This window comes from Neofelis nebulosa, chromosome 18, assembly GCF_028018385.1.
Source record: "Neofelis nebulosa isolate mNeoNeb1 chromosome 18, mNeoNeb1.pri, whole genome shotgun sequence".
Classification (NCBI taxonomy): domain Eukaryota; kingdom Metazoa; phylum Chordata; class Mammalia; order Carnivora; family Felidae; genus Neofelis; species Neofelis nebulosa.
The window spans coordinates 9,679,093-9,692,463 of NC_080799.1; the positions used below are offsets into that span (position 1 = coordinate 9,679,093).

The 13,371-nt window shown below is 52.3% G+C and overlaps 1 protein-coding gene and 1 long non-coding RNA gene across 2 annotated transcripts in view; one reads left to right on the plus strand and one right to left on the minus strand.

Annotated features, from left to right (window-relative positions):
• Positions 1 to 13,371, plus strand: part of HIP1 (huntingtin interacting protein 1) — a 153,161-nt gene that overhangs the window by 112,239 nt on the left and 27,551 nt on the right. The window contains exons 5-9 of the mRNA XM_058710848.1: positions 472 to 552; positions 2,827 to 2,903; positions 3,390 to 3,451; positions 7,700 to 7,840; positions 9,978 to 10,035. Of these exons, the coding sequence (XP_058566831.1) occupies positions 472 to 552; positions 2,827 to 2,903; positions 3,390 to 3,451; positions 7,700 to 7,840; positions 9,978 to 10,035 (419 nt within the window). The remainder of the gene's footprint in view (positions 1 to 471; positions 553 to 2,826; positions 2,904 to 3,389; positions 3,452 to 7,699; positions 7,841 to 9,977; positions 10,036 to 13,371) is intronic.
• On the minus strand, positions 8,578 to 13,362 carry LOC131501129 (uncharacterized). The gene is made up of 4 exons (XR_009256656.1): positions 13,117 to 13,362; positions 12,031 to 12,618; positions 9,927 to 10,043; positions 8,578 to 9,713 (listed from the first exon to the last, which is right to left on the minus strand). It is a non-coding gene; the product is annotated as an uncharacterized LOC131501129 (long non-coding RNA).

The following is a 13,371-nucleotide window of genomic DNA, read 5'->3' on the forward strand; positions in this document are numbered from 1 at the left end:
ATGACCTCCCAGTTTGTGGGTTCAAGCCCTGCGTCAGGCTCGGTGCTGACAGCTGGGAGCCTGGAGCCTGCTTTGGATTCTGTGTCTCCCTCCCTCTCTCTCTCTCTGTCTCTCTCTGTCTCTCTCTCTCTCTCTGCCTCTCCCCCCCTCAAAAGTAAACATTAAAAAAAATTAAAAATAAAGAATATCCATTTTAAAATAGGTCTATTTAAATTGAAAAAATTAGATCAAAGAACACTTTGTGCCCCAGAATGTTCGCCATGATTGTATCTTCTGTCTAGATGAAGGCTGATGTGTGTGTATCTGTACTTGTCTGTGTTTTCCAAATTTTCCACAATGGCCATTTGTTGTTTTCCAGAATTGAGAAAAAAAAAAAAAAAATCTATGTATTGTTTATAGAAGTCCCGGCCATCAGTCTCTCACCCAGGTGTTGTTAGTGGTGACCCTTGCTTTCTTTTCTTTTCTGGAAAGGGCCACCTGAGTGAGGGCTATGGACGGCTGTGCAGCATCTACCTCAGACTGCTAAGAACAAAGATGGAATATCACACCAAAGTGAGTCTGCGGACAATTCTGCCACCGCCCCCGGCTCCCCCAGCTCCTCCCCTACGGTCCCCTGGCACCTCCCTGAGCCTGTCAGGTCTTTACGGGAATAAGGCAGCCCAGGGCCCCTCAGGGAGTGTTTGTACCATATCCAGTGAGAGAAAGAGATTTCACGCGACAGCTGCAGTCAGGCCCCCAGGATGGGACACGGAACTGGGCGTTTGGCCCACGTCTCCTGCCCCTTCTGGAGAGGAACCCTGTGCCCTGGGTTGCCTTAGGAAGGTGTTTCAGAAAGCACCGCCTCGACTGTTTCTAAAAACGATCCCTCCATTTTATATAGTGAGTTTCCACACAGAACCTTCTTTCTGTCCATGTATGGCGTTAGACAGTATTTCTTATGCGCCCGATGCAGGTAAAACCGTTGTGCTCGGTACCAAGTGGCACATAAGGATACATAGGAAGGGTCGGCCGGTCAGGAGTGCACCGATCAGTCAGAGGGAGGAGGCTTCTTACCTGCAGCACCCTGTAACAGTGCAAAGCGGTCACTTGAGCCTATGGAAGGAGCCACAGATCACATTAGTATGAGGAACAGTCAGGCGCAGGGTGGCAGGGGTGGGGGGTGGCTGGGCAGCTAGGTGAGACCATCTCACTCAGAGTGGAAGATGGTCAGAGCCTGATCGAGAGACGGTGGTCCCTGGGACAGGCAAGAGCGGCAGGGACTCTCTGAAGACTGGCAGGAGGGGTGGGGGGCAACAGCTAGGGAGATGTGGGGCCTGTGGGAAGGACCTGGGCAATAGGAAGACGCAAAGGAGCCCAGGGAGACAGAGTGAGGCCACAGGTGCTCTGGACTGAGGGTTTCAAGAGGACAGAGGACAGGAGCGCGTGTCTCCTTGTATCCTATGTGCTGTCCAGTGTCTAGCCCAGAACAGGCGCTCAATCAGGACTGCTTGGATGAGTGACAGAATCAACTAGAACCTATATCGGATCGAATAGCACACAAGGAGGGCTGATCCTGAGTCAGGAAAGAGCTGGCCCCTCCTCTTTTGAAGCTGGAGAAATAGAAGGTCAGCTGGTACATTCAAAACAGGGAAGGGAGTGAGAAGAAGGATGCACAGGGAGTTCCAGTGATGTCAGGAGGAAGGCACGTGAGGAGGGTGATGGCATGGGCACCGGGTTTGAGAGCGGGACTGTTTGAGGTCAGGACAGTCATTGATGGATTAGGGAGCCCGTCGGGGCCAGGAGCAAGGACTGTGAAGGGGCTCCAAGGCTGGAGAACATGATTAAAGGGTGACTCCAGCTCTGAGTCCCTCTCCAGGGACATTGGCAGCTGGTCCTCAGCACAAAGATCCAGGTTCACCAGGTTTTGACAGCAATGTGGTGGAAGGACAGGCAGCAAGAAAGGCAGGGGACAAGGGGACCAGGTCTCTGTAATGTCCAGCCCGAGCGAGGAAGTAAACATGGCCAGAAGGGGGCGCTCAAGGAACCAGCCAGCTCTGAGATGGAGGCACAGGAGCGGTGAGCGTGGGGGCAGCAGGGGACAGCCAGGGCAGAGGGCCAGTGGATAGCCAGGAGGTGCCTGAGTGGAGGATCTCTGTCTCCCTGTGGAATTGAGACCCCCTTGATGGAGCAACCACCCATCTGTCTGTGCCCATCTACACCTTTCCCTTTGCCACACTGGGGAAGAGATAATGATACGGGTATTTGACAAGATTGCTGATACGTAATAATTTTTCCTGACTTTGGGGGTGCATGATGTAATGTTTTCCTACCTTCAAGTTTATTTTACTCATTATGTTTCCCTAAAGCTAATATCCCCTCCCCCCCCCCCCCAAACTCCCAAGGGCAGCTTCAGAAAGTGGCAGAAGGACAGAGGGAAGCATGGGTAGGACTCAGAATGTACTGGCGGTGCGCGAATGCAGCACTGTCTGCGCTTCGTGGTTGGTTGAGGTCCGACCGCTGTCCCGCTGCCTCTCACTGCAGCACCAGAGAGCATCTTTAGAAGAGGGTCCCAGGACCCAAATTGTTAGGACGGAGCCCTGTCCTGGCTCCCAGAGAGGGGTGGAGCCTTTACCTGTGATGATGGGCAGTGGATGTCCTTTGATGTGAGCTGGTCAAGGGGTCTGTGTGTACGTGAGGTTGTGTGCCCTGACAACCCCCAGGAAGGGCATCGGTGTTACACGAACAGAATCAAGCCTGCTGCTCCCCGAACTCAGTGTAGACAGTTTGCCTGGTGTCGGCTTAGTTGAGGTGCTCTGTCCTGACTTCATTCCTCTGCCTGCTTGCCAGAATCCCAGGTTCCCTGGCAACCTTCAGATGAGCGACCGGCAGCTGGACGAGGCTGGAGAGAGCGACGTTAACAACTTGTGAGTGGACGTCCTCGTGCGGTGGACCCAACGGGCAAGGAAGCTCTTGTCAATGTTGCCACTTCTGGCTGGGGTCACACAGGGCCTGACGGCAGGGACAGTGGCTGGGGTGGGGCGACTTAGTGCCGGTGCCCCATCCAGAACCCTTCCAGGCTGTCCAGGGTTCACTTCTCAGTGTCCCCTTCTGCCCTCCCACCCCAGCGTGGTACCTGCCCTTTCCCTCTGCCACTGTCACTGTGGAATTCACCCTGTTTGATCTTCAGATGGCCTTAAGACCCGTGTAGGCGGAGCTAGGGATTGGAGCTAGTGTGTGGGTCTGTGTGTGTCTGTGTGTCTGTGCGTGTGTGCATATGCTCGTGTATGCATGCATGCAGGCAGGCAGGCATGCACATGTGCACCGGGGACAGACACAGAAACACAGAGCGTGGGGAGGGAAGCCTTGGCCTTGGGCTATGGAGTATAAGCTCTCTTTCCTCTTGGGTCCAGTTTCCAGTTGACAGTGGAGATGTTTGACTACCTGGAGTGTGAACTTAACCTCTTCCAAACTGGTGAGTCTCTCGCTCCCGTCTGGCCTAGGCTCTTCTGAGAATTGCCTGATTCCAAACTTTGTTCCCGGCTTGGCCCAGCCGTCCTAGCCCCTCTCTCCCTACAAGATGTACAGCGCAGGCCAGGAAATGGGGATACCCACAGGCTATCTCCGCTCTCTCCATCCCTAGTGCAGGGAAGGACTGGAGCTCTTGGGTATTTTCAGAGTCAGTGATCTCATTTTGAGCAGAATGACCGTGCCCCCTACCCCGCCAGCTTCCCTCTAGAGGCCCAGGCCTCCAAGAGCCCAAAGACCGGTTTGGCCTCTTTGATAACCTCTGGACTGTGGCCCCAGCACTGGTCGGTCCTTTGTCTGCTACTCAGCTGGGCCGGCACTCAGGACCGATTTCCGCTCAGGAAGAGGGGTTGCTGTGTGCTGTTTGGTCAGCAGCTGGGGTTGACCTGCCGGTCGAGTTGAGTTTTGGCCAAGTCCGTGTATGAAGCCCCTTCCTACAAGCAAGGGGAGTTGGCCACACTTCCGGGCTCCCTTCGCTGAGAGTTCTGGTGCCTCCCGGCTGTCAGCCCCTCACACTTCCCTGACAAGAAATCAGGAAGGAAGCATTCCATTCCCTTCTCTCTGGTGTCCCCTCTTCCCCGCACCCCCCCCCCCGCCCCCAGCATGGCTCCCCTTCCTTCCCGGGGAACAGAAGAGCCCGTTTTCTAAGATTCACCATGCACCACGACAAGTGTTCGGCTCCGTGAAAGAGTGGATTCCAAACTGCAGGCATTCGTGCACAAGCTTGGCGACCTTCTCAGCATTTGGACGTGTGGGGCCCACTCCTGGGGTTCTGATTTCCTCAGGAAAAAAAACACCCTTTCACCCTGAATTACAGCTTCTTCCGCATGTTCATCTGTACAGGAGCTCGCAAATGGCCTGTTACCAGCCAGCGCTGTACTGGGTTGGCAAACGCCTTCCTGCCTTGGCCAGTCAGTTCAGGGCAGGTTATGGTGAGAACAGCACCACACACAGTTGGAAACCGTGGTTTGTAGGAGAAATAAGACGCTTGGCCTGCTAGCCACCTTCTCATACAAAAGTCAGTAGTTGAAACACAAAACAGAGTCCCCGCCCTAAAGCGTTCCCAGCCAGGTAGGAGAAATGGTGCGGATGCGTTTTTTTGAATGCATCGGCAATGTTTGCACAAAAGTACACCAACAACCGTATGCTGTCGTGGCTGCCTTTCGGTTACTAGTGGTGGGTGGGGAGGTCCTATGGGGATAATTTAGAATTTGTCGACATTCAGCCTCGGAATGTGCTTAAATCTGAATGCAGGTAGGAGTGATATTGCAGGGGTTGTCATCCTTGGGGGAGTCCTGGCCAGAGCCTGCCACTCAGGTGACCCGAGGCCTCTTCCGGGCCTCCTCAGACCCACCTGCCGCTGCTGTAGGGGTTATGGGAGAGCAAGTCAACTGTTTGAGCCTCTGTGGGGGTCGCTTCCGGCCCTGACAGACTTGAGTAGGAGAGAGCAGAGCTGTGATAACACCGAGCAGAACTTGAGGCTGGGAAAGCATGTATGTGATGCCAGCCAGTGCCCCACGCCAGGTGGCCAGCTCAGTCCCCCTTTTAGTCCCACATCCCATGATTACCTGGCTCTTTTTTTTGTGCGTCGGTCGCTTGTATTATTACCACTGGACGCTGGGCCCCTCCTCAGAATCAGGAGCCGTGTCCCACTCATCTTTGAATTACGTCCCTTCTGTTCTAGCTCAGTGCCTGGGATACACAGCGGGCGCACAACAAAATTCAAGAATGCTTGCTTCAGATAAACAGCAGTGAGGAAAGGGCAAGGGAACAGAGTTGATAAAACGGTGCCAGTATGCAGCTCAACGCGGTGGGATTGTCTGGAGTGAATCGGCCACTTTGAGTTTTCTTTTTTTTTAACTTTTTAATTTTTTTTTTATGTTTATTTATTTTTGAGAGACAGAGACAGAGCATGAGTCAGGGAGGGGCAGAGAGAGAGAGGGAGACACAGACTCTGAAGCAGGCTCCAGGCTCTGAGCTGACAGCAGAGAGCCCGATGCGGGGCTCAAGACCACGAACCACAAGATCATGACCTGAGCTGAAGTCAGATGCTTAACCGACTGAGCCACCCAGGCGCCCCGCCACTTTGAGTTTTCTAGAGGGGAGCACAGATCTTGGCACAGATCCCTCCACGGCTAAATGTTGGTGGCTTTCTTGCTCCTGAGCAAGCACTGATTTGGAATTGAGAGCCCTCTATCTTTTCCATTCCCCATCCATCCTTAGTTTCCTAGGGCGTGCCATTAAAACCAAGAGGACTGGTATTGGAAGAAGTCCCTCCAGCTTCTGAGTCCTAGTCTGTGACCCTGCAGGGTTCCGACCGGTACCCTTAGAAAGGTGTCCCTGCTTTTCAGCTGTGGGAAACATGGGCCAGTAACAGTTAACGTTTATCTCCAATGCTTGCAGTGGCTCTCAAAGTGTGATCCCTGGACCAGCCGCAGGAACAACTCCTGAGAACTTGTTAAAAACGCAAAATCCCCAGGTCCCACCCTAGACCTACTGAATCCAAATATCTGGGGGTGGGCCCAGCCCTGGGCCCATCTGTGTTTTTCAGCCCCCCAGCCCCAGGTCTGCACTGTCCAATATGGTAGCCACGAACCACGAGCGCCTGTTTAAATCGACTGTAATTAAATACCAATCAAAAGTCAGGTGCTCCGTTCCACTTTCCATATTTCAGGCCCTCGGTAGCCACATGTGGCTAGCATATTGAACAGCTCCTACAGACACTTCCGTCGTCACAGAATTCTGTCGGACGGTGCCAACAGGTGATTCTGCTACATGAGAACCACTCAGCTGGGAAACACAGTTTTCAACCCTGGCTGTGTATTAGAATTACCTGGGGGGCTTTGGAAACCTACCAATGCCCCAACCCTTCCCCAGAACAATTAAGACAGAACGGGAGGTAGGGCGGTTGCAGGCAAACACTAGCAGGCTTTAAATTTCCCCTAAGTGATTCTGATCAACCTGAAAGCCAACTCCTTCAATAGGTACAAGACCTTTTTGAGGTATGTGCGCTTTGAACCGTCTGCATTTTACAGAAAAGCATCTGGAGGCACAGCGAGGTTGAGGAACTTGTCCGTGGTCACACTGCTCTAGATGTTACTGGATGCCAAGGGGCATTCCTGGAAGGAGGCAGGAATTCCTGGAAACCTGGCCGCCTTGCAGTGACAGCTGCTTTTAATTTGTGTCAAAAAGAAAAACTGTCTTTTAATTAGAACTGTTGGGTTGTTTTTTCCTTTTTGTTTTTTGTTTTCAGCTGCCAGAATAAGCCAGTTAACGGGGATTAGCAGTCTGGGAAGCCAGAGTACAGCAGTTCTGGGCTTTCCCCCGGGGCAGTCCCACTCACTGATTTTTTTTCATTGCTGGCCATAGTGGAGTCTACGCAGACGGTGGGCAGCCACTGTGGGAGGGAATTCGGCCCTGGCCACTGCTGTGCGCAGAGGGTCCACGGCCAGGGGTCCGGTTACTTGGTTTAAGAACAAGGGGGTAGGGGGGCGCCTGGGTGGCTCAGTCGGTTGAGCATCCGACTCTTGATTTTGGCTCAGGTCATGATCTCACGGTTTGTGAGATCGAGCCCCGTGTCAGGCTCTGCGCTGAAAGCATGGACCCTGCTTGGGATTCTGTCTCCCTCCCTCTCTCTCTCTCTGCCCCTCCCCCCCCCCCCCCGCTCACACTGTCCCTGTCTCTCAAACTTTAAAAAAAAGAACAAGGGGTAGGGAGCGGAGGGTAACATGGAGGGGTCTGTGGAGCGAGACACTTAAGGGAATGACGTGCGGTCTGGAGCTCAGGAGAGTGGAGGGCAGTATTTCTGCTGGCCAGCCCCCCAAGGACCAACAGCAGCCTTCGATCCTGCTGGTTCATCCTCGGCCCTCCCAGATTCTCCAGTTGTCCAGCCAGGGCTCCTGCGCATGTCCCCTTCTGGTGTCCCAAGACGCTGTGGCAAGCCACCAGGAAGCCAAGGCTGAATTACTCCCTCCTTTGTGCTCTGATCAGTGTTTGATTATTTTCCCCTGCCTTCGAGGGACTCACCCTCCGGTTCCTCCGTTTTCCTCTCCCACAGGAGTGTTGTAAGGGGTAACCGCACCAGATGACCCAGCGTGTGCACAGAGCAGGTCCTCGGTGCGTGTCTTCTGCCCCCTCCGAGAGGGTCACCTGCAGTTTCCTGCCCCTACCACCTGTCTCCCTTTCTATCTCCTAGTGTTCAATTCCCTGGACATGTCCCGCTCCGTGTCAGTGACGACAGCTGGGCAGTGCCGCCTGGCCCCGCTCATCCAGGTCATACTGGACTGCAGCCACCTGTATGATTACACTGTCAAGCTCCTCTTCAAGCTCCACTCCTGTGAGTACGCCCGGCTGGATCATCTCTGCGCGCTTGGGGCGGGAAAGGGGTCGCAGCCTGAGGCTCTCCCTGGAGAAATGCGGTCCCCTCAGCGCCCTTTCTCCTGCTGCTCTCAAAGGCCCTAGAGCTCCTGACCTTCTTAAGAGTGGAGACGAGCAGGGCACAAGTTTTGGTGTGCCCACTCACCATAGGGTTTCCTAGGACGGTCCTTTCCCTCTACCTCTGGCTTTTGTCGCACCTCTGTCCGTATGTGTTGTGTATCCTGGGACCCACACAAATGATGCCAGACCCGGCCTAGACCCACAGGAGCAGGGGCACAGTGGTTTCCAGAGCGTTACAAGTGGCATTTTGTGGGGAAATAAAAAAAAAATAATAAAACAGAGCTGCTCTGGTAACCGGAGGGCCACCCGCTACCCAGCCAGACACCCCTGGGATGCTTTCGTAGATTGTATTTTGGAAACTACTAGTGTCGTGGATGTTCTCATGCTTTCACGTGTGCTTCTCGCTTAAAACAGCGTGTGTGGGTCCTGCCCCTGCAAGGTCTGCGTTGGTCAGTCTGGTAGGTTAGGGGTCTTCGTTATTAAACCGTATCCCAGGTGAAACTGATGTGGGTGGTTTCTGGGCCACCCTCGGAGGTGTTCACCACGAAGGATATACACATGCAGAGTGTATGGGTGATGGAGAAACAAGAGTTGAGGCCTGAGTGGATACTAGCAAGGTTTTGTGGCCCTGGAAAAGGGGACAGGATGAATTTTAGAAGACAAGGACAAGGGATCACTCTAGAACTGTGGTCACTGACGAGATGCGGATCTGGTGATTCAGACGGGACGGGAAAAGCGACATTCAGTCTGGTTAGTCTGGGAACAGTGTGAGGAAGGGAGGTTGGAAATTCGACGTTCAAGCGTTAGAAAGGCGTCGAGGCAAGTGGACGCCCCTGGAGGGGCACAGGGTGGACTGAATGCCAAGAGAAGAAACGCAGTTGCCCCACAGAGTATATACTTCTCTAAAAATGAATGTTTGATTTTAGAATAGTTTTAGATCTACAGAAAAGTTGTAAAGATAGTTCAGGAAGTGCCCCTATACCTTGAAGCGAGTTTCCTCTGTTGTTAAGATCTTTCATGAGTATGGTACATTTGTCACACTTAATGGACCAATATTGACACACGACTCTCAACTGAAGTCCAGATTTTATTCAGATTTCCCCAGTTTTTACCTCATGTGCCATCCAGGACGCCACATTGTATTAGTCTTTGTGTCCCCCTAGGCTCCTCTTGGCCGTGACAGTGTCTCAGACTTGTGACCTTGACGGTTTAGGGGAGAATCGGTCCGACACTTGTAGAATGTTCCTCAATTCAAGTCTGTCCGCTGTTTTTCTCACGACTGGGGCTAAGGGTTCTTGGGAGAGAGATCACGGAGGTACAGTGCCATCGTCCACCGTTTATACTTGGCATTCCGAATTCTCATACATTTTGCATGTGTTCCCTATTTATACCAAACATCACCTACCCAAAAATTACTAAAATGTAAATTTAAGGAATAAAGCAAGAACTAAAAGGATCGCTGAGCTGTGATCTGTGGTTGAAGTACACGGAGTGACATAATCTGGGAGCAGAAAGGACCTCAGAGAGCCCGCTCTGTAGGGGCGGAGGCCGGCGCTTCGATGCTGCCACTCGTCCAGCATCATGCAGTGGCAGGGCCGAACGAGCACCGGACTGAGATCCTGAGTGTCGTCCGCAATCTTTGCCTTCGCACAGCCAACCTCTCAGGCAGGCTCTCTGGATCCCTTCCGTCCCGCAGCTTGGTCAGGTCAACCACGGTCGCTTCTGTGGTCAGGGACACAACTTCCAGCCCACTGTGCCCAGAATAGCTTGCACTCCGGGAGCAAACAGGAGGACAGATTTGAGGGACAAGCGCCCCCCACCCCGGGTTCCCTGCGGGTCCTTCTGGGCCCCTTGGTTACCAATCCTGGGGCAGCTCTAGGCCAGGAATGCCCACCTTCCTCCTCCCCCCGCCCCCGCACCGGCAAGACTGGCCGCAAGCCCCAGGGTGGCTGGTCCCCTCCTTCCAGAGCCCCGCTGTGGCTCACCTGGTCCTCCTGTGGTCCTCTTCCCTCTCACTCTATTCCAATATCTTCCAGGTCTCCCAGCTGACACCCTGCAAGGCCACCGGGACCGCTTCATGGAGCAGTTCTCGAAGTAAGTGGCTTATGGGAGAGAAATGAAGGCGAATCCAAAAACTGCTATAAAATCAACTAATCCTTGGGGCGCCTGCGTGGCGCAGTCGGTTAAGCGTCCGACTTCAGCCAGGTCACGATCTCGCGGTCCGTGAGTTCGAGCCCCACGTCAGGCTCTGGGCTGATGGCTCAGAGCCTGGAGCCTGTTTCCGATTCTGTGTCTCCCTCTCTCTCTGCCCCTCCCCCGTTCATGCTCTGTCTCTCTCTGTCCCAAAAATAAATAAAAAACGTTGAAAAAAAAAATTAAAAAAAAAAAAATCAACTAATCCTTGTAAGAGCACTTGCTTTATAACGATTGAGGATCGCCAGTATCTGAATGGCAAAGCAGTAAAGTGAGGGGAAGTAAGTAGGACAGCAGCAAACCTACCACTGGCTGGGGAAGCTATCTGTTCTCTGATAAAAACCATACACGCGTGTAGAAGAAGGCGATTCCGTACATCCATTCATCACCTGCTGTATGCCCAGGGCTTCACCCTCTGTTTCCTCTTCCTACGTTCTCCTACCGCGTAGGGTCTTACACCATGTACATGAAAAGCAACGCCCAGATATGTGTCTCTAGCAGGGCCTTGACTCCGAATTCCAGTCTCACATACCCAATGGTCCGTCTGACATCCCACACCAAACTTACATCTCAAACTGAACTCTAGATTCTCCTCCCAAAGTGTTCTCCCCAGTCTTCTCTATCTCAGTAAATGCTGCCACATCCATTTGGGCCAGAGACCGGGAACTCCCCATTTTCCTCATCCCCATCCCCCACGTCCAGTCTACCAGCAGGTTCAGCTGATGCTCTGCAAATATATCTTGGTTCCAGTCATAGCTCCTATCTCTCTGGCTGCCATTGTTGTGGGCCAGGACCCTCCAATATGGCGGACACCCTGAGTTTCCACTGCTGCCCCCTGCAGTTCTGTCCTCCCCCAGCAGTTAGAACAACCTTGTGAAGACATCAGTCCCTTGCTCAGAACCTTCCGGTGGCTTCTGATTACACCGAGAATAAACTCCAAGCTCTTCTCCGTGGTCCCCAAGGCCCTGCTTGCCATCTCTCACCTCGTCTCCAGGGCTTACGAGGTTTCGGCCACACGGGGTCTTCTTGTTCCTGGAACCTACCCAGCACATTTCTCTGTCAGGGGCTTAGGGCTTGCCATTCCATCCCTGGGGATGTTCTCCCAGCCTGGCCAGCTCTGGATCATCTTCCATCACCTCCTCACAAAGGCATCTCTGGCATTAAATCTTTTAAGATTTTATTTTTTATTTTATTTTATTTTTATTTTATTTTTGAGAGAGAGAGAGAGTGCACGTGCACACAAGTTGGGGTGAGGGGCACAGGGAGAGAGAGAAAGAGAAAGAAAGAATCTGAAGCAGGTTCCACACCCAGCAGAGCCCAATGGTGGGGGGCTGGATCCCACGACCGTGAGATCATGACCTGAGCTGAAATCAAGAGTCTGACTCTTAACCGACTGAGCCACCCAGGCCCCCCTTAAATCTTAAATCTCTTATTTAAGTTGGGTTTTCTTCACCTCCTGTTCCTCCAACCCCAGCCCCGCCTCCCCATATTCTCCAGGCCAGTGCCTTGTTTCTTTCATGGTTCTTAGAACCAGCTTTATTTCTGCTTGACTACCCATTCTTACGTCCCTAGCTCCTGATACGTAGCAGCCAGTTACCCACAAATATTGGGATAAATTACTAAGCGAGGAAGCCAGGTGTCTTGTCTAGAAGAGGAAGAGATTATCTGACCGAGGGATAAATTATTCTGTGCATTTGGGCAAGATGATCACTGGTGAGGCGAGAAGTACAACTCAGCTTTCGATACGTGTGCCCCAGAAGAGGGGAAGGAAGCACGAGAGAGAGGGAGAGAGAACCCAGGTGCCGAGAAGGGCACTGGGGCTCGGCACGCTGTATTTGACCCTCTTGTTTTGCCTATTAATTTCTTCATCCCTGACAATAGAGGAAAAATACCCACCAAATCCCAGGCTTCTCCTACTGGTTCCGAGCCACAGTCAGAGGACAAGTTCAGGGTTTTGCTCACCTCCCGGTTTCCTTATTCCATTTGAAAAGCCTCATATGTTTATTCTATAATAAATGACTTATTAAATCCTAGGAGACAGGCCCTGGGGCTGATTTCCTGGAATGGTAAATTCCAGTAGCTTGTGAAAGCAGTGCGGCCTATTACTGTTGGCTCCAGCCCAGAAAGAGGGGGATGTGTGGTCAGGTGATTTTATTTCCTTTAATGTTCTCCTAGCTTATAAAAACTTCTGCCGTGAGCAGCTGTCTCACTTTCTCCTCTGCACAGACCTGGCAGCTCCCGGAGGCCTCAGTGTCGACGACTTTGGGGAAAGCACCAATGACATCACAGGGGCAGTTCCAGCCTTGGGGTCAGAATGGCTGACATGAGATCCCAGGGGTTTAGTTTATTGGGCTGAGCTGAAGGAGATTCTGAGAGAGGTTGCAGAGAGAGGGTGCTGAGACCCACGATGCTCTTTCCTCTCAGGAAATCTGTCTGGTGCCCTCTGCTTTCTGGGCCTTCCACGTTTCGATTGAAAACAGAGACCTGAAGACGAGAAAAAATATTTGGTTTCTTCACCCCCATATCCATCCAAGATGAGGACACAGTATAAATAGATTGCTTTCCTCCAATGAAGTCTTTCTTGATGAGTTGATGCCTCTGTGCATGGTACTGTGGTACCCCTAGCTCAGCAGGGCCCAGGCTCTGCCCTCTAGAGGCTTCTAGTCTAACTGGGAGGTAACACACAGCTTTAAAGCAGGGTGAGTTAATTAAAAGGAGCTTTACCTTAGTTTTGGGGTTGGTTTTTTTTTTTTTTTTACTTTTTTTAAATGTTTATTTATTTTTGAGAGAGAGAGAGAGAGAGAGCATGAGCAGGGGAGGGGCAGAGGGAGAGAGACACAGAATCCAAAGCAGGGTCCAGGCTCTGAGCTTTCAGTCCAGAGCCCAACACGGGGCTCGAACCCATAAACCGTGAGAACATGACCTGAGCTGAAGTCGGACCCTTAACCAGCTGAGCCACACAGGCACCCTGAGGAAATTTACCTCAGTAATTAAGTTCCCTTCCCTTTTCTTATGGTTAGGTGGTTTATCCTCAGAGAGAGTAAATTTATTTTCGTGTTATTCTAAGCCGAACATTCTTGGGAAGAGACATCAGCCAGACAACAGCGTAGATTCTGTGGTGACGCAGATCTTGTTCTGGGATGATCCACTCTTCCGGAGGATTCGGTCATTTGAATCCCTGTCTCCTGTGAGGACTGGCTACAAATGACCTTCCCCCTTTAGCATCACAATTGAAGC